Genomic DNA, 21,221 nt, shown 5'->3' on the forward strand with positions numbered 1-21,221 from the left:
TATTTATTTATTTATATATATTTATTCATTTATTTATAATTTCAAATATTACATAAATATATATTTTATTATCATGATTGAATTTTTTTTTTTTTATTATTTCATTTGATAAATATGAAAATGTTTTAATATGGATATGATACTACTGAAATACATTTTTGATTCACTGTGTATAACGTTCAGCAAGAAAGATGTAAAAGAAGACAGAAAATTAGAAAATACAGAATATGTTCTTTATCATATAACATTAGAAGAATTATATGAATGTCTTCATAAGAATAAACATATGCATATGGATATATATATGAAAAAAATAATATTAGAAAATATATTTTTTTGTAAAGACATACGTATATTTAAAAAAGAATATTATAATAATAATTCTTTATCATTTGATGAATATAATAATGATAGCAATGTAAGAATATATGATGATAATGATAAAAATGATATTATTAATAATAGTTGTGATTATTATGTATGTATAAATAATATATATATTTATAATAAACATAATCTTTTTTATTATCAAAGAATAAAAGAATCCAAAGAAAAAATCTTTCTTTTATTATATATTATATCTGGAAAGTATAATGGTTTAATTCAAAGTTCTTTGTCAAAATATGTAAATTTAGATCCACGAATTATATATTATCACTTACAAGAATTATTTCAATATTTATTGGTTAAAAAAATAAGTATTAATATAAATAATGTGGATTACCATATGGGTGACAACAATGTAGGTGGTGTAATGAACGAACATGAAAAGAAGGATTATAAATATGATAATATGGCAAGTAATAATAATAATACAAGTAATAATAATAATACAAGTAATAATTTCACAAGTAATAATATTAAAAGTAATAATAATATCACAAATGATATCCATTTATATAATAATAATAATAATAATAGTTTGTATCTTCAAAATGATCATCATAATATGAATCGAACAAATAATAATTCTATAAAGTTAAACCCGTCTTATATTTTATATTATAACATTTTTTTTATTTACAATTTATTACCTATATTTATAAAAAATTTGTTGTACTCACAAAATGTGATGTCTATTAATAAAATTATATTATTTCTTTTAAACAGATTTATTATCATTCCTCAAAAAATATTATCTTTAATATTTTTTAAATTACTTATTGTATATAATCCTTATTATTTTATACAAGTTAGAAAAGCATTACGTATTTTTAATTGTATATTGAATTCATTAATTAATAATAAAAAAGTAATTATGTGTAAAATTAAAATACACTCTACGTATGAAAATTGTTATTTAAGTTATGAGAATAAAAATAAAATAAATTATGATAACATAATAAATTTTTTGCTTATGTTTTATCATAATTATGATTATATTATACAGTTTATAAATAAATCTTGTTTTTTAATGTGTGAAGATTATTCCACAGGTTTTCTATTTAGAAGTGGAAATATGAATACTTCGAAATTAATCAATAAATTGGATACATTAAATAGATATAATACAAATGAAATAATTGAAAGTGTAAGTAAAAAGAAAAAAAGTATTACTGTTACTTCTGATTTTGAAGATGTTCCAGATGATATTTTAAAAGGAAATTATGATGAGGATGAAAAAAATAGCAAAAATTATGATATACATATAAATGATAATATACATATAAATGATAATATACATATAAATGATAATATACATATAAATGATAATATACATATAAATGATAATATACATATAAATGATAATATACATATAAATGATAATATACATATAAATGATAATAACAACCAAAAAAAATATTACAATAATAATTGTGGTGATGGTGAGAACATATTGTTGAACAAACAAAATTGTAATGTAAAAATTAAAGAATTTAAAAACTTTATGGATATAAATATAAACCAAAATAATAGCAATTCAGATTATTATTCTAGTTCATTAAATGAAAATGAAGATTATATCGAATCAGATGTTTCTTTTATTGATGTGGATAATAATGTGAATGCATATGTGGCTTCACCACTTCATAAGGGTAAAGAAAAAAATAATAATAAAACAGATACGTTGTGTTGTTCGTCATCGTCATTGGATTATATCAATGAGGAAAAATATAATGATAATAATAATAATAATAATAAAATTAAAAATAATGATGGTCATGATGATGATGATGATGATTATTACAACCATTCTTCTCATTTTTACACTAATAAATACATTTCTTTAAATAATATTTGCATGTTTGATAAAATGAAATATTTAATCATCAGCAAAGGAATCAACGGAATAACTACCAAAGAAGTTGCAGATTCCTTATTCCTTACTGTGAAAAAAACAAACATTTGTCTTAACAGATTAGTAAAAAATAAAGTTATAATTAAAGTACCAGAAAGAAAAAATAAAAATTTCATGTACAGATTTTTTGATATTAAAATATATGAATATATACAAAAAACAAAACAACTCCTTCCCTTAACCCGTGAAAATAATGGGAACCCTCCTGATAATAAAAAAAAAGAAAACAAAAGTAAAATTAATATAATACATAGTGATACAATAATTAATAATATAAAAAATAATAAATATAACAATGATGATTATTTTTTTGTAAATGAAAATGAAAAAATAATACAGTCAAAAGATTATACACATATTAATATGCCAAATAATAATAAAGAATATATATTATTAAATCGTTCAAGTAATATATCAAATAATGACAATTTATATAAAAATGAATTATGTGATATACAAAATAATGAAGATAATAAAAATAATTTTAATACTATACATTTTAAAAAATTAAATGAATCTCTTAATGTTTTAAGTTTTATTCATACTGTAAATAAAATTGACATGGATATATTAAATTATGTGATACCTAAAGAAAAACATTTTAGTGATTCGTATGATAATTATTATGATTTCTTTCAATCATATGTAGATCATTTTAAAAATTTCGAAGATAAATATGATTTATATACATGTAGTTTTCATCTCTTTTATTATTTAAAGTTTTTATTAAAAAGAAATACAAAAGAAAAAATTATAAAGAACAAAAAAAAAAATAATATGAACAATTTTAATAATAATAATAATAATAATACATATTATATACAACATGTTGAACATTGTGATGAAAATATCAACTTTATAAAATATTTAATGGAAGATACCAAAAAATTAAAAAGTAATTTATTTATTAAACGATTGTTTTTGTTTTGTCATTTCTTAATTTGTTCAAAAATTGTAACATTTAGATTTATTCAAGATTTATTTCTTAAGATTGAAAATAATGGAAGAATGATTGATCGTAAATCTGTTCAAAGACTTTATGATTATTCTTTAAAAATAAATGAATCTTTTAAAAAATATAAAATACCTTCAACCAAAGTTGTAAAATATATTTTTTACGATTCATATGTATTAAATGAACAGGAAGCAAATAAATTTTATATGAAATATCATCAAGAGTATATTCAATTTATATATAAATATTATACAAACAATAAAAATAATAAGGACCATATGGAATATTATGATATATCATCTATACAAAATGAAAATATTAAAAAGGAAGACACAAATATGCAAATGTCAAACAAAAATGTAATAAATGATAATAATCTTGAAACACAAATTGTTAAGAATCAAAATATTACCTTTACAAATAATATATATGATCATAATAAATATAAAGAATATAAAACAATAGATAATTCATCACATAATAATAATAATATAATGAATGAGAATAACATGAACAATACAGGTAATATGGATATCCCTAATAATAAGAGAAAAAATATGGATATAATGAATGAACCGTTAAATTATAAAAGGAATAAAGTATTACAAATGGGTGATGATAAAAAAGAAAATGAAATAATATCATCAGGACATATAAATAATAATATTATCAATAATAATAATAATAATAATACTTATAGTTTTAATCAGAGTGGCTGTGGTTTGTCTAATAATTCAGAACACTGCAATGTGTTATATATCGATATTCTAAACGAATCAGCATTTAATGTTAAAGAAAAGAATATAAATAATAATAAATATACAAAAGATAATAAAAATATTTTTCAAAATTTTAAAACAACACAAGAATTATCATATAGTATTAATTATTTTAACGGATTTATGTTTTCAAAAATGGCAAGATATAAATATTTCCATAAATGTTTAATAAGATTATTAAAAGAAAAAATGAAAAAAGAAAAAAAAAAAAATCAAACATGTAAAAAGAAGAATAATAATAATATACAGATTAACAAAATATATAATAAATATATGAATTATATATCTTATAATGCTCTCTCAATTAAATATATTGTAAAAAATCTTTATCTTGATGATTATCTAAAAATTATAAGTATAGGTTGTAAATTGAATTATATTGAAAATTATCTATTGAATAATAATAATAATAATAAAAAAAAAAAAAAAAAAAAACTCAAGCAGTTACCTAAACCCCTTTTTGAATTTTTAACTTCTTATTCTTTATTTAGTTGTGATAAAAAGGATATGATTAATAATTTTTTATCAACAAGAAAAAATAATTATCATAATATAAATGAATTAAATGTAAATAAATTAAATGTAAATACATTAAATATACATGATAATGTCTTATCTAATCATAATAATGAAAAGAAAAAAAAAAATGAATTATCTGAATATGATATGAATGTTATAAAAAATAATGAACAAATATGTATTTTTGTTTTTATTTATAGTAAACTTAAATTTTTACATAATATGAATTTAATAAATATCAAACATAAAAAGAAAAATATATCTTATCATTCGAATAGTGATATTGCATTTAATACAAAAAATGATGATTTAAATATTTCATTTATAGATTTGAAGAAAAATAATTTAAATATTTATATCAAAAAAAATGTAACCATTAATATTTTTTCACCTATAAAAATTAAATATGCATATTACAACATGATGACATATAACAACTTTGAGCAATACTACTACGATTTATATGTAAGAAAAAAAAAATAAAAATAAAAATAAAAATAAATAAATATATATATATGATACATTTGTGTGGGTTTATATTTATACATACATATATACATATATACATATATATATATATCAAATTAATATTCATTTTCATTTTCATTTTTATTTCCATTTTCATTTATTTTTATATTTTATGTGAATAATTTTGTAGCTGTGCGTTGAAAAGTTTAAAAAGTTTCTTAACGATGTGTGCATGAAATACTCAACAGGAGGAAAACCCAAAATACAAGATATCATTAATATTTGTAAATTTAAAAATAAAAGTTTTAAATTTCTTATTTTACATAATACATACACAAAACAATTATATTTAACTCGAAAGTTTAGACAACTATTTATTAATTTAGTAAGAAAGAAAAAATTGAAAAAAGAAATATCTAAAGTAAAACTTATCAAAATTATAAAATCATGTAAAGAATATAATACATTTAAAGATTCTTATAATTTATCAAAAATTAATTTAAGAAAATATGTATCCATATTTCATAATCTTTATAATAATACAGATCAAGAAACACAACAAAAAGAAAAATATTATCAAGAAGAATGTGATAAAGAAAAATATTATAATGATAAAAAATTTGAATATAATACATTCATATCATCCACTTTAATAAATAGAGATATATCTTTCTTATGCCCTTTTTGTAATGATATCTTTTTTTTAAAAAATGATTTATTAAGTCATATTACAAATATTCATAATATAAATAAAAATTTTTCAGATATCATAAATTTTTTTTCAAAGTCAAATCAATTAATACATAAAAAATTAAGTCATTTTCTAAAATATAAAAATAGGCTTAATAATTATTCAAATAATCTTTTACACTATTATAATATAAATGAAGAATATAAAAAAAAAAAAATTCATATATATGACAATCAAATAAAAGATAATGAAACAAATATAGTAATCCCATTAACACATCAACATTCTAATAATGACAATCATATGTTTGAAAATAAACATAATTTATCAAAAAATGAAATCATTCATAAATACTCAAATGTAGATATTTATAATAATGACAATGAAATAAATAAGATGAAGAAAAAAAAAACAAAAAAAAAAACAAAAAAAAATAAACATTTATATATGTATAATCTAATAAAAGATGATCAAAAGAAAAAATGTACTCAAAATATTAACAACTTTAATAAACCTATTTTGAATAAACATTTAAATTATTTTTTAGAAAGAATTAAAATTAAATATACATTAAGGATAGTATATATATATTTTGTAACAATCATGGTTCAATTAATCATGTCACAAAAAAAATTAAAAAGAAAGAAAAAAATAAATAAAAAGAAAAAGGTAAAACACGTAAGACACGTAAAACACGTAAAACACGTAAAACACGTAAGACACATTAAAAATATAAAACATTATCACAATTTGAATAATCCATGTAACGTTTCAAAAAAAAATCAAATTATTAAAAATAATAATAAAATAAAGTTCAAGGTGAAAAAAAAAAGATATTGTGAAAATCATGAAAAAAAAATAATATCACATAATACACTTCAACCTTATAATAAGATGAATAATTGTGTATCATTAAAAAGATGTGTCAAAAATAATAAAAACACTTTTATAGAATACAAATTAAAAAACTTTCAATTAATGCATTTTTTAAAAAACAAAACGAATTCTATACCATATAAAAAAAGTATATGGAATGTAGTAAATCAAATGTTGGTTGGAAAATTTAAATATAATATATGTATGTTTATTCAAAAAAATTTATTTCATTATTTTAAAACAAATTTGGTTCCCTATTTTTTTTTATTATCAAATGAACATTTATCAAGATGTATAATAAATTACTTCTGCACAAATATTTATAATTGTAGTTATAGTAATATAAATTATTATTATTCTAAATATATAAAGAATATATTTCATTTTAAATTTATAACACTTGTAAATGTAATAAAATTGTTAATAATTAATTATGGAGAAGTATTTATATTATATAAAGAAATAATAAAGTCCTTATTTTATTACAAAATTAAAGATATCTTAAATGTTATAAAATATATACAGAAGAGAAATTATATAGTTGATACATCTTATGTTTTGTCTAATTATATAACTACACAACTTATTTATGATAATATTTTTTCAAACTTTTTATATAAATCATTATTTTATAAAAAAAAATTATCTCTCTTTATTAAAAAAAGTTATTTTGACAATATAATTGATATTATGTATTTGTATGGTGTATCACAGGCACATGATTTGTTCAAAACAAATCACCATCATAATGAAAATAATAATATTTATAATAATGAAAATAATAATATTTATAATAATGTTTATAATAGTTGTGATAACCATTATGATGATGATGATGAAAAAAAAAAAGGAAAAAGGAAAAATATTTGTTATCATATAAACGATATGATAAAATGTATAAATAATTCATACATTGAAGAAGAACTAAAGGAAGAAAACAATAAGGATATATACCACACTAGTATGAATAATTATGATAATTATAACAATTATGATAATAATTTATTAGATGAACATGTAAATAACTTAGATGAAGATTATTATACACATTCGAATATGATATGTGAAAAACATTATTTTTATAAAAAATTAAATATATTTCATGTAAATTATTATATTAAAAATTTTTTGAATGGAAATATTATTTTATACGCATGTAATAATTATATTATTTCGGATGATGAAAAAAAAGAAAATATTCAAAATGATGATATAAGTATTTATCAACATGAACAAATAAATAATAATCAAAGGATGTATTCTCATTCTATTAATGATGAAGAACTTTTTAATAATAGTAATGATAAATCTTCAAGTTATAATTCTTCAAGTATTCAAGATTCTGATATTTTTGATCAACTCTCAGATGATTATGAAATTATTAAATTATTAGAACATGACAATAATGAAAAAAATAAAAAATTACAAGGAGGTATAAGTCAACATATTAATTATTTAACAAAACATGTAAGTGAATATTTTCCAAATTATTATATTGTAAATCATTTCAAAAAAAGCCAACTAGCCAAAAAACTTTCTCACATTTTTTCATCAAATAATAATATATTAAATCAGAACAACCAATATCATATATCACATAATAATAATAATATGTTTAATTTTGATTATTACTATGATGGTAAATATTTAAATAATCCTTTATTCAGATATTTTAAAAAGTATTGTTTATATATCTATCAAAATAGCAATTGTGATAATACAGATATATATAAATCCAGTGACACATCCAAACGGTTCAATAATTCACACATATTATCACTTCAAATTAATAATAATAATAATAATAATATATATAATATATATAATAAGAAAAAAAATAATAATTCTGTTAATTTTACAAAAATTTTTAAAAAATATTTAGATTCTATTAATATAAAAGATATAAATAATATATACAATAAAAATGATATATTATTATATAATATAAGCAAAAAAACATTTATTGATTTTGATATCTATCCACAAAATTTACACTTATATAATATTGCTTATATATCCAATATACATAAAAACCTGACACATTTATTGAATATACAAATTGGTAATATGAAAAATAATGTCTTTTGGCTAGAAAAAAAAAAAAATATAATAAATAATAAAAAAAAAAATAAAAATAATAATAATAAAATAAATAATAAAAGAACAAATAATAAAAGAACAAATAAATATACCAGAACAACAAATATTCATTTTTCTATTGTTCAACAAGATAATAATGTAATGAATGAAAATAATATATTACACCATCAACATGATAACATATTAAATAAAAATATTACCAATTCATGTGAATCATCAGAAGATAAAAAGAAAAAAAAGAATATTAAAAATATACAGGACAAAAACTTCATAATTGATAAAAAAAATTGTAATAATAAAAACAAATTTGTAAGAAAGGTTCATGTGAGGGAAAAAAAATATACAAATAATCATCATATATATAAAGATTCATATATTTTTGTTACTCACATTTTATATATGGTCTTTTATTTAAATAACATTCTGAATGATTATGATGAATATGGTAATTATAAAAATGTGTCAACAGAAGAAGGAACAGAAGGAATCATCCAAATAAAAAATAATAAAAGTGATAGAAATGATAAAACCTTATCACAGAGAATAAATGAAATGTATAATAATCAAAAAAATATAAATTCTATAAATAAATTTTATAAAGATGATGAAATAAGGCAAAATAATAATTCTTCTAATTATAATAACAATGAGAAATGGAGACATTCAAATGATAATTATAATATAGTATATAATATACAAAAAGATAATGATGATATATTATCACATGGACAAAAATGTGATCATAATATACTTTATATTAACAACAATTCAGTTGTATATAACCATATTGTAAATAAAATGATATTCATTTATTTATGTGTTAAGAAAAAAAAAAAAGAAGGAATGTTTATTGATAGTTTAAAAGAAATGTATTTAAAAAAATTTATGGTAATTATTAATAAATGTTATAATAAAAACAATTATGTATCTGTAAAAAGAGAATATGATTTTATACTTTTCTTATTAAGTAAATTAAATGTGATAAAAATAATGTCATTTATGAATACACACAAAATATTTCTAGCAAAATATCATAATTATAATTCATATAAAAGAAAAAATATTTTTTATCAACATAATTATAAGTATCCTTTTTTAAATATGATAAGTGTATATTTAAAAAATTACAAATTCAATTTTCAGGAATATACAGATAAAACAACAAATAAATTCAAAAGGTTTATAACGAAAAATAAAATGATAAATTATTTAAATATAATACCAAGAGATATTCATAATAATATACACAATAATATAGATGATAATAATAATAATAATAATAATAATAATTATAACAATTTGGAATCGTTAATTTTTCAGGACAAATCTAATAAAAAATATCTACAACAAAAAATTAAGTATCATACTAATGATATCAATTATGCAGATTATTTATTTATAAATTTTATAAATAATAATACGCTATATAAGCCAAAATTCATACCTAAATTAATTCATTTGTTTAATATACAATGTTATATTATAATACATGATTTTCTTTTCAGTTATTTTTTACAATGTGGTAATCATATATGTAAAAAAAGCAAAGAAAAAGAAAAAGAAATAGAAAAAGAAATAGAAAATGAAAAAGAAATAGAAAATGAAAAAGAAATAGAAAAAGAAATAGAAAAAGAAATACATACACATACATATACATATACACATACATATACATATACACATACATATACACATGCACAAAATTTGGATGATATATCAAGTTGCCAATACAACCTCTTTGAAAACCCAATAGCAAAAAAATTATTATATATGATACAATTTAAAACATACCCACAGGTTATTAAATATATCAAGAAGATTATTAATAGAGCTTGCAAACATCTAGAATATTCTATTTATTTATATTACAAAAATTATGAACAATCCATACATACAACAAAATATATAAACAAAGAAACAAAAAAAAAAACTATATATATATATTATTTTAAAGATAATTATATAAATGCGAATACATTTAATTATATAAATGGCAGTATAAATGTGAAATTTATTTTTTTTTATATTCTCAAAATATTTTTCTACTTAAAAAATAATCCCTACAGTACTATATTTGACGTAAGTATAAAATAAAAATATATATATATATATATGGTAAATATATTCATACATACATATATACATATATATATATATATATTTATTTATTTATTTTTCCATCATTGCAGATTTATAAAAGTGTTGAACTTATAAATTTTTGTGATCTGAACCTTCTATTAAAATCCATGTGTCAAGATAAATTTATCAAGTTCTCTTTAATGTATGTATCTAGAAACAGTCAAATGTACAAGTTGAAGAAAAATTATAAAATCATAAATATTTTTAACAACATTATATCAAATAAGAAAATAAAAGAAAGAGAGAAAAAAGAAGAGTCTTACAACTTTTTTGATACTACAAGTTTTGAAGATGAAACAGACAATTATTCAACAGATCATTGTATACAAAATGATACTTATTTGATCAATATTAATAATAATGATAAAAATGATGATAAAAGTAATGATAAAAGTAATGATAAAAGTAATGATAAAAGTAATGAGGATGGTCTTATATTAAATAATAAATGTACATATAACAAAAAGGAGAAAACAAATTATAAATATAAAAAGTTTATAAAAAAAATGTTGTATAAAAAAATAAAATTATATTATGTTCAAGATGAAAATGTTATTTTTAATAAATTTGAAGGAACCTTCTGGAATTAACACATAAAAGATTATATATATATATATATATATATATATATGTATATTTTAAAAATGTCCACTTTTTATTTTATATGTTTTATTTGTGCATTACTTGTCCTTTGATTTGTTTATTCATCATATTTTTAATTTATATCAATACATATATATATTACATATATATATATGTTTTCATTTATATTTAAAGTTTATTTGTTTCATCGTTATATATCATGGTTCAAATTAAATATATATATTTTTTAATTTTTTTATTTCCATTTGTTTTTCATAATAATCCTATAACTTAATAAAAAAACATCATAAAAAGCAAACAATCAAGGGGAAAAATATATATATATATATATATATATATATATATATATATATATATATTTATATATATAATATATATATATTTTTATTTCTGTAAAATTTTGTACATATCAAAAAAAATAGGTTTAAAATTACAATTCTCAAAAATCATATACAATACATATATATATTTAAAAAAAAAAAAAAAAAATATTATAAGAAAAAATTCAAAACAACATTTTTTAAGGTCCAAAAAAAAATTTTTTTTTTTTTTGTTTTATATTTTGTACTTTAATAATCACAATAAAAAAATTATATATACATAAATATTTATAATATATATATAATATATATATATATGCATATATATATATTTTTTTTTTTTTTTTTTTTTTTTTTTCATTATTCCTTCATTTTGATTAACAAAATAAAAAAAAAAAAAAAAAAAAAAAAAAGATACGTTTTGAAATATATTATATTTATGTGCTTTATTTTTATATTAATTATGTAAATTTTTTGTAAAATGCAAAAATATAAATAGATATATAAATATATATAGAAATAGAAAAAAAAAAAATAAAAATATTGAAAGAAAAAATGAGATAAAAATGAATATAACCGAAAATAACCTTCTCGAGCTATTATCATTAAAAAATTATGATTATTATTTAAAATATTATAACTATGAAAATGTTGAAAGAAAACACATGTCATTTAATAACAACGGTAATATATGTTATTGTAACGCTTCTTTACAATTAATATTATCTATTAAACCTTTGTGTATTTATTTATTGAAGAAATGGAACAAAAAATCTTTTAATACAAAATCTAAATATCAAGGTGATATATTAAAATCTGTATGTGATTTAATAGAAGAAGTATATGGTCAAAATAACTCACAAAATAATAACAATAATAACAATAATAATAATAATAACAATAATAATAATAATAATAATAATAATAATAATAATAATAAAAATAATAATAAAAATAAAAATAAGGGTTATATAATATGTACAAATAAACATATAAATTTATTAAAAAAAATAAAAAAATATAATGATAATATTATAATTAATGCTCAAAATGATGCACATGAATTTTTATTGATGTTATTAAATTTTATCAATGTAGAATGTAATAGATATTTAAATATACCAGATAATTTCGATATAAAATTAAATGATAAAGATAATAAACAAAATGCTGGAGATAAGTATTGGATTAAATATTTATTTAAAGATAATAGTATTATAACAGATTTATTAGGATTTCAAAATATTTCAAGTATTACATGTATTAATTGTGGACATACTAGATATAGTTTTGAATTTTGTATTGACCTAGGATTAGAGTTTCAAGAAGAAAATATGAAAAGTACAAATCTTATTGATCTATTAAAAAATAATATAATACAAGAAGAACATCTTTGTTATTTAGATTGTGAAAATTGTAAATTAAAAAAAACAAGTCGAGTGAAAAAAGGAATATATAGATTGCCAAATCTATATATGATTATATATATCAAAAGATTTAAATGGATATATGATCAACGTACTAATTATTATAATAATAAAATGAAAAAAATTGATACTACTCTTTTATTACCATTAGATGGAATTATTGATTTTACATCATTCTCATATATGTCAACTCATAAAACTTTAAATAATTCTAAATATATTATAGAAAGTATTATATGCCATACAGGGAATTGTTATAATGGTCATTATACTTGTATTGTCAAATATAGCGATGGATTCTATAAATGTAATGATGAAAAAATCAGAAAAATAAATAATCCATACAGCCCAGAAAATGTTAATGACATATATTTGTTGTTACTTAGGAGATTACCCTAAAAATAAAAATGAAATATATCAAAATGGTAATATATATATGTAAATAGTAATATATATATGTAAATATTAATATATATATGTAAATGTTAATATATATTTTTATATACCGCTTATTTTTAATATTCAGCTAGCCAATATATCCAATCTGTTAATGTTACAATACCATAAAAAATACATACATATATATATAAACATATATATATAAACATATATATGTATGTATTATTTTTGTACTAATTAAGTTTTATTTGAACCCCAATTTGTAAATAAATTAATAAATATATATATATATATATATATATTATTTTTATTTTATTTTATTTTTTATTTTTTTTTTTTTTGTCTACGTCCTATTTGTATGTATGTGTATATTTCCCCTTTTTAATTATACTTTATTTTAAGAAAAAATAAAGAAGATCACATATATTATTTATTATTATAAAAACCGTTGTAAACAAAACATTACGTTATTATATCACAAAAATAATATTGTACTATTATTTATTTCGATGTCTAAATAAAGTTATTAAAAAAATTAAATAAATGAATGAATAAATAAATGAATAAATAAATAAATATTAACGTAGTATAATATATATATATATTACACTGTGTTATTTAAAATATCTTCTTTTATCCTCTTATGTATTAACATATAATAAAAAATTGAAATATATGAAAAAAATTAAAAACATATAAAAAAAAATAAATACATAAATAACATAAAAATGAATAAATTCTTCAATATATATATATATATATATATATATATATATATGTGTAAGAATAGGTATGTACAAGATATAAATATAAAATGGTTTTTCAAAAAATAATATAACATATAAAATGCACATTTCGATGTGTATTTAAAAAAAATTACCAAAAAAGGAAAAGAAAAAAATAATTAAAAATTAAAATTAAAATATTAAATAATAATATACACTACAAATATTTATATAAATATATTCAATATGACTATACATTTGTGCCTAATATTCCTTCATTCATTTCTACAACATAAACGAAAAATATATTTATATATTTATATATATATATATATATATATATATATATATATATATATTTTCCTTTTGAATGATTATTTTGCCTTCTTTTTTGATATATCATTTTTTTTTAAATTTCTTTTACTACGTTTAAGACCTTCATTTTTTGTTAATGAATTATTTCTTAGAGTTCTTTTACTACTTTCAGATGTACCCATTTTAAATATATAATCATTATTATTAAAAATTTTTTTCTTCTTCTTTTTTTGTATATACTCATGCATATTATTCATATCTGATTCATTTGAACTATATGGTTTTATATTACTTTTAAAGTCGTTTATAATACTATACATACGATCAAATTTTTCAATTAATTTAAAATATGCGTCCTTATCATTTTTTTTAATTTTATTTAAAAATACATCATTTCCATTTTCAAAGAAATCGGTATAAATATTATCGTTTGGAATAAAATTATTATTTTTTAAAAATGTATACATATTTTCTATTATATTATTATTATTGTCATTGTCATTGTTAATATTATAATAATTAAAAGTATTATCATCATTATATATATTATCCATATTATCCATATTTTCAATATTTTCAATATTTTCAATATTATATATATTATTATTCATATGAATATTTTGATTATATATTTCTTTTTCCTTTTCTTTTTCTTCATCTTCATTATTATGAATATTCATATAATCATAATCTTCAATAACCTGATAATTATATATAGTGTCATACATATTTATTTCTTCGTTCAATTTTTCTTTTATATCATCTAATATAGAAACTTCACTACTTTTCATATTATTACAAGAATTGTTCAACTCGCTATTAGAACAACCCATAGTATTAGGAGTCATCGTTGTAGCTACAGTTGCTGTAGTTATTGTAGTAACAGTCGTAGCACTTGTTGTAGTCATCTCATTGTTGTCAGTATTATTACTTTCCATATTATGGAAATTACTATTATTTATATTATTATCATTTATATTACATAAATTATATATACCATCACTATCTTTTTCTTTATCTACTTCCACTATTTCATTATTATCATTCATATTATATGTATCTTTTAAACTATCTGAACTGAATTTTTGATCATTTAAATTATCCACATCACAACCAACATTATTATCATCATCAATATTATTATTTACATTGCTTTGTATTTGTTCATTACTATTATCATCCAACTTTTTTTCATCATTTACATCTTTACTATCAATATGATCTTTATCTAATGTATTGGTACTTGACGTTTTTATAACTTCCTTATGATTCAATAAATCCAATATTCGTTCTTCATTCTTTTCTTTTATATGCTCACCGTTTTGTATATCATTTATAACTTCACTATATTTTACTTCATAAGATTTACTTAATTTCAATAATAAATTAAATACATTTTCTTTTAATAACTTTTTTTTATACAAAAAATTATTTATCATACCCTCAACATTGGAATTATCCATATTCATCTCTCCATTATTCAACTTACTAAATATATGGTTAAAAAAATTTATTGTCAAATTGTCATATGCACTTAAAAAACTTAAAATATTCTTTTCAAAATTAGTACTACTCCTTAAATGTTCTTGCTTACTATTTATATCAGTCAACTTTCCATATAATGAACTATTACTTTCACTCAAAAATAAGGGAACCTTATTCAAATTTACATAACCATTATAATAATCCTGAGCAGTCAAGTTCTTTTCATTATATTCTCCAAATTTTTGTAAAATACACTCATATTTAAACAAAATATTTATGTTATTACTATAAATTATATTAAAATAGTGATTCACAAACTTTATATAAGAACTCTTACTGCAACACACTCGCATGAAAAAATTTAAATAATTTATCAATTTGCTTTTCTTAATGTTCAAGTAATCACTCTGACTCATACCTTTCTTATCTAAGGGGGAAAAAAGGGAAATAATAAAATAATGAATTGAACTAAGGATAAAGGACACACATATATATGTATATGTATATGCATTGGTTCATGTAATTAGGCATATGTTCATAAAATTATAAATCACTATTCATAATATTATGCACATGTTCATAAAATTATAAATCGCTGTTCATAATATTATGAACATCTTCATGTAATTATAAATCGCTGTTCATAATATTATGAACATCTTCATGTAATTATGTACACGTTCATATAATTATAATAATTGTTCATAATATTATGTACACGTTCATATAATTATAATAATTGTTCATAATATTATGTACACGTTCATATAATTATAATAATTGTTCATAATATTATGTACACGTTCATATAATTATATTCACTGTTCATAATATTATGCACATGTTCATAAAATTATAATCACTGTTCATAATATTATGTACATGTTCATAAAATTATAATCACTGTTCATAATATTATGAACATCTTCATATAATTATGTACAAGCTCATAAAATTATATTCACTGTTCATAATATTATGTACATGTTCATAAAATTATAATCACTGTTCATAATATTATGAACATCTTCATATAATTATAATCACTGTTCATAATATTATGAACATCTTCATGTAATTATGTACACGTTCATAATATTATGAACATCTTCATGTAATTATGTACACATTCATAATATTATGAACATTTTCATATAATTATGTACAAGCTCATAAAATTATATTCACTGTTCATAATATTATGCACTTGTTCATAAAATTATAAATCGCTGTTCATAATATTATGAACATCTTCATATAATTATGTACACGCTCATAAAATTATAATCACTGTTCATAATATTATGCCCACGTTAATGTAATTGTGTATGCGTTCATAAAATTATAATCACTGTTCATAATATTATGCACACGTTAATGTAATTGTGTATGCGTTCATAAAATTATAATGAATGTTCATAATATTATGTACATGCTCATGTAATTATGTAAATTCTCATAATATTATGTACATTCTCGTGTAATCATCTACATGTTCATATAATTATAATAATGATGGAATAACATTATTAATCACTTCTCATAATATTATAAGAATCCGTGTTATAATTACACAAATTTCACAACAGATACAAGTCATATGCAGAGACCCATAACACTTTATTTTTTATAACAACAGAATGTAAAATATTTTATATACATACCTCCTGATAAGAAATTTTTGTTTTTTTTGAGAATATTTTCCTTAGAAAAGGAGCTTCCATACCAATAGTTTAAGCTATCGAGCATTTGCAAGGTATCTAAATTACTATCACCATTAGTACTATTATTATTACTACTGACAACATTATTGCAGTTGATATTACTACTAGTGCTGCTATTAATATCTCCTTCATAGCAGTTGTCTAACTTAAAAGAGCCTTTATCGTTTGCATTTTTTTCTTTATCAGAGTTGTATACTTTATTATCTGTTATATTCATACGATCATCATTTGGTGTATTGCTAAGACTAAAATCTGAGCATACCTTTCCTTTTAAATTGAGATTATTTAAATAATTATTATTGTTCTCTTCTGTTTTATACATTTTGAGACTCGAAAAAAAATATAAAAAAAAAAGAAAATTAACCCATGTACTTATGTAGATAGCAAGAATAAAAATAATTCACATATATATATATATATATATATATATATTATATGTGAATATTTCCCGCTAAAAAAAAAATTAATTTTTTATAAATTAAAGAAACAACAAAATATACAAATAGATACATGAAAAAAGAGAAAAAAAAAAAAAAAAAAAAAAAAAAAATTAATAACAATATATATATATATATATATATATATATATATATATATATTGAGAAGACAATGAGAAAGTGTGTTAAAATACAAAATTTTATATTTTTGTTATATTATATATATAACATATATTCCATTCAAAAAATATATATATATATATATATATATGTTACAATATAACAAAAAAAAAATATATATATTGCATATATAAATTTATTTGTTTGTTTATTTTATAAAACAAAAATATAAAATTATGTAAAAAAACATCAAAACTACATTATATTGTAACAAAAAAAAAAAAAAAAAAATAAAATAAAATAAAATGTTATAATCTCTTAAGAGAAATATAAATTTCTATTATGTAAAATATTAATTGTCCACGTTAAAAATAAAGAAATATATATATATATATATATATATATAATATAATATATTTGTTTATTTATAGATATACACAGTAGGGATATATAAATAAATACATAACAAAAAAAAAAAAAAATAAAATAAAATAAAATAATATAATAATTAAATATTCATTTTTACAATGACACAGAAAATAATTTTTATTATTAAGTATCATATATCTACATTTTTATGTCAAGTTCAAAATGACAAAAAAAAAATAAAATAAAAAAAATATACATATATATATTCATATTAACATGAAAGGAAAGATATTACAACTTCACATATAATGTAAAGATAAAAATAATATAAACACATACATATGTATTTTTTTTTTTATGATAATTGAAAATTTAGCATTTCTATTTCTCTCATAAAGCATCCTATTACTTATAGTACTATTTTATATTGTATATATAAATTTACGGCACATTATATATACATATATATATATATATATATATATATATATTTCAAAATACAGGACAAAAATAATAAAGAAAAAGAAATTATATATATATATTTATTTATATATATTACATTTTTATACTAAAAAATTAATAACACATTTATGTAGTTTCATTGTCAAAGATTTATGTAACATTATCTATGTATATTTTAAAATAAAAAAAAAAAAAAACTACTATTTTTTAAAATAAGCAAAATGTTAACTTTATATATTCGTATAAACAATAAAAATAAAAATATATATAAGTCTTAATGTGATATATATATAATATATATATACATATATAAATATATGACTAAAAGAATTCAATGTGTAAACATTATAAAAATATGTCTTTTTACTATCTTTTAAAAATATATGTTTATAAAAAGAAATATTTATATGAAATATGTAAAAGTCTATAGAAACATTGTAAATATATATATATATTGCATGTATAGCATACAACTTATGTTCCTATGACCATAAATATTTTTAAGAATATATATAATAAATAAATAAATAAATAATATATATGTATACATATATAAACATAAAATTTATATATTGAAAATTTATATAAAATGATTATATACACTACATTATGAATATAAAAAATATAAATATGTATATATATATATATATATATATATATATATATATATATATATGTATGTATGTATGGAGGTAAAAATGTTTTATATTTATTCTTTTATTTTTATTTTCTATTACGGAAAATATATATATATATATAACTTGTTTTCATAATAATATTATTGAAATAAACAAAAATATAGATATTAAAATGAAAATTTATATATCACTTTATACATTTATAATATATATATATATAATGTGTAAATGTCATGAAACACATTATATATATATATATATTTTAATATGTTAAACATTTCTTTATTTCTATTCATAAAAAGATGTAAAGTTTTATATATTTTTTTCTTTTTTCTTTATTCTATTTTCTCTTTTTTTTTTAAATCTTCACAGGCATATATATATATACATATATATATATATATATTTGTTTTAATAAAACTTAAGGATGTATTATAAATGTTATATATTTATAATATAATATATAAAACAAAAATATTAAATATAAAAATAATAATTTATATATAATTAAATATAACATATAAAATATAAAACGCATCTAGCTTTATCTTTTATTTTGTATATATATATATACATTTCTTATTATAAGATTATATGATCATATAATAGAATATACATATATATATATATATTAACACATTAAGAAAAAAACACAATAAATATATAAACATATAAACGTATTATATATATAATATATATATATATTAAGCAATAGTGTATATATAATATAACACATAAAATATTTATATATATATATATTATTATATTAGATAATAAATTTTACATTCTTTCTATTATAAACCAGAATATTTTCAAAAAAAAAAAAAAAAAAAAAACATTTATATATTATAAAATGATAAATATTTATAAATAAAAAGATTTTTCTTTATTGTGTGTTATCAAATTTAAATTTTATATCTTGTCCTTTATTCTTGACTATTTTTACTCTTTGTAAAAAATATATATTCAGTTATTTAAAGAAAATTAAATTAAAAAAAAATAAAATAATAAAAATAAAAGCAACCTTCAAAATTTTTTTATACATATATATGAAAATATATATTGTGTATATAATATATATCTTTTTTTTTTTTTTTTTTTTTTTTTTCTTGGATGAATAATATAATTTCTACAGCATATATATATATACATATACATATATATAAATATTATATATATATATATATATATATAATATAGTTCAATTTATATATGAACATAAATAAAATAATCGACAATTATATAAATTTATATACATATTGAATATATATATATATATATTATATATATATATGTATATAATATAAGTCATATTATATTCTTTTCTTAGGTGTAAAGAAAAAGTTTTATATATTTTTAGAATGAAGAAGA

General features: G+C 17.3%; 3 protein-coding genes across 3 annotated transcripts; 2 read left to right on the forward strand and 1 right to left on the reverse strand.

The window, feature by feature from the left end:
* Positions 1-130: 130 nt before the first annotated feature.
* Positions 131-11,416, forward strand: PADL01_0403000 (conserved Plasmodium protein, unknown function; the record flags this gene model as incomplete). The annotated part of the gene is made up of 3 exons (XM_028685143.1): positions 131-5,017; positions 5,211-10,766; positions 10,877-11,416. The coding sequence occupies 3 exons, from the start codon at positions 131-133 to the stop codon at positions 11,414-11,416; spliced, it is 10,983 nt and encodes a 3,660-aa protein (XP_028536671.1).
* Positions 11,417-12,315: 899 nt separating this feature from the next.
* PADL01_0403100 (ubiquitin specific protease, putative) lies at positions 12,316-13,575 on the forward strand (the record flags this gene model as incomplete). The annotated part of the gene is made up of 1 exon (XM_028685144.1): positions 12,316-13,575. The coding sequence occupies one exon, from the start codon at positions 12,316-12,318 to the stop codon at positions 13,573-13,575; it is 1,260 nt and encodes a 419-aa protein (XP_028536672.1).
* Positions 13,576-14,674: 1,099 nt separating this feature from the next.
* PADL01_0403200 (conserved Plasmodium protein, unknown function) lies at positions 14,675-18,146 on the reverse strand (the record flags this gene model as incomplete). The annotated part of the gene is made up of 2 exons (XM_028685145.1): positions 14,675-16,527; positions 17,765-18,146. The coding sequence occupies 2 exons, from the start codon at positions 18,144-18,146 to the stop codon at positions 14,675-14,677; spliced, it is 2,235 nt and encodes a 744-aa protein (XP_028536673.1).
* Positions 18,147-21,221: the final 3,075 nt, after the last annotated feature.

Source organism: Plasmodium sp. gorilla clade G2 (assembly GCF_900097015.1).
Source record: "Plasmodium sp. gorilla clade G2 genome assembly, chromosome: 4".
Classification (NCBI taxonomy): domain Eukaryota; phylum Apicomplexa; class Aconoidasida; order Haemosporida; family Plasmodiidae; genus Plasmodium; species Plasmodium adleri (nom. inval.).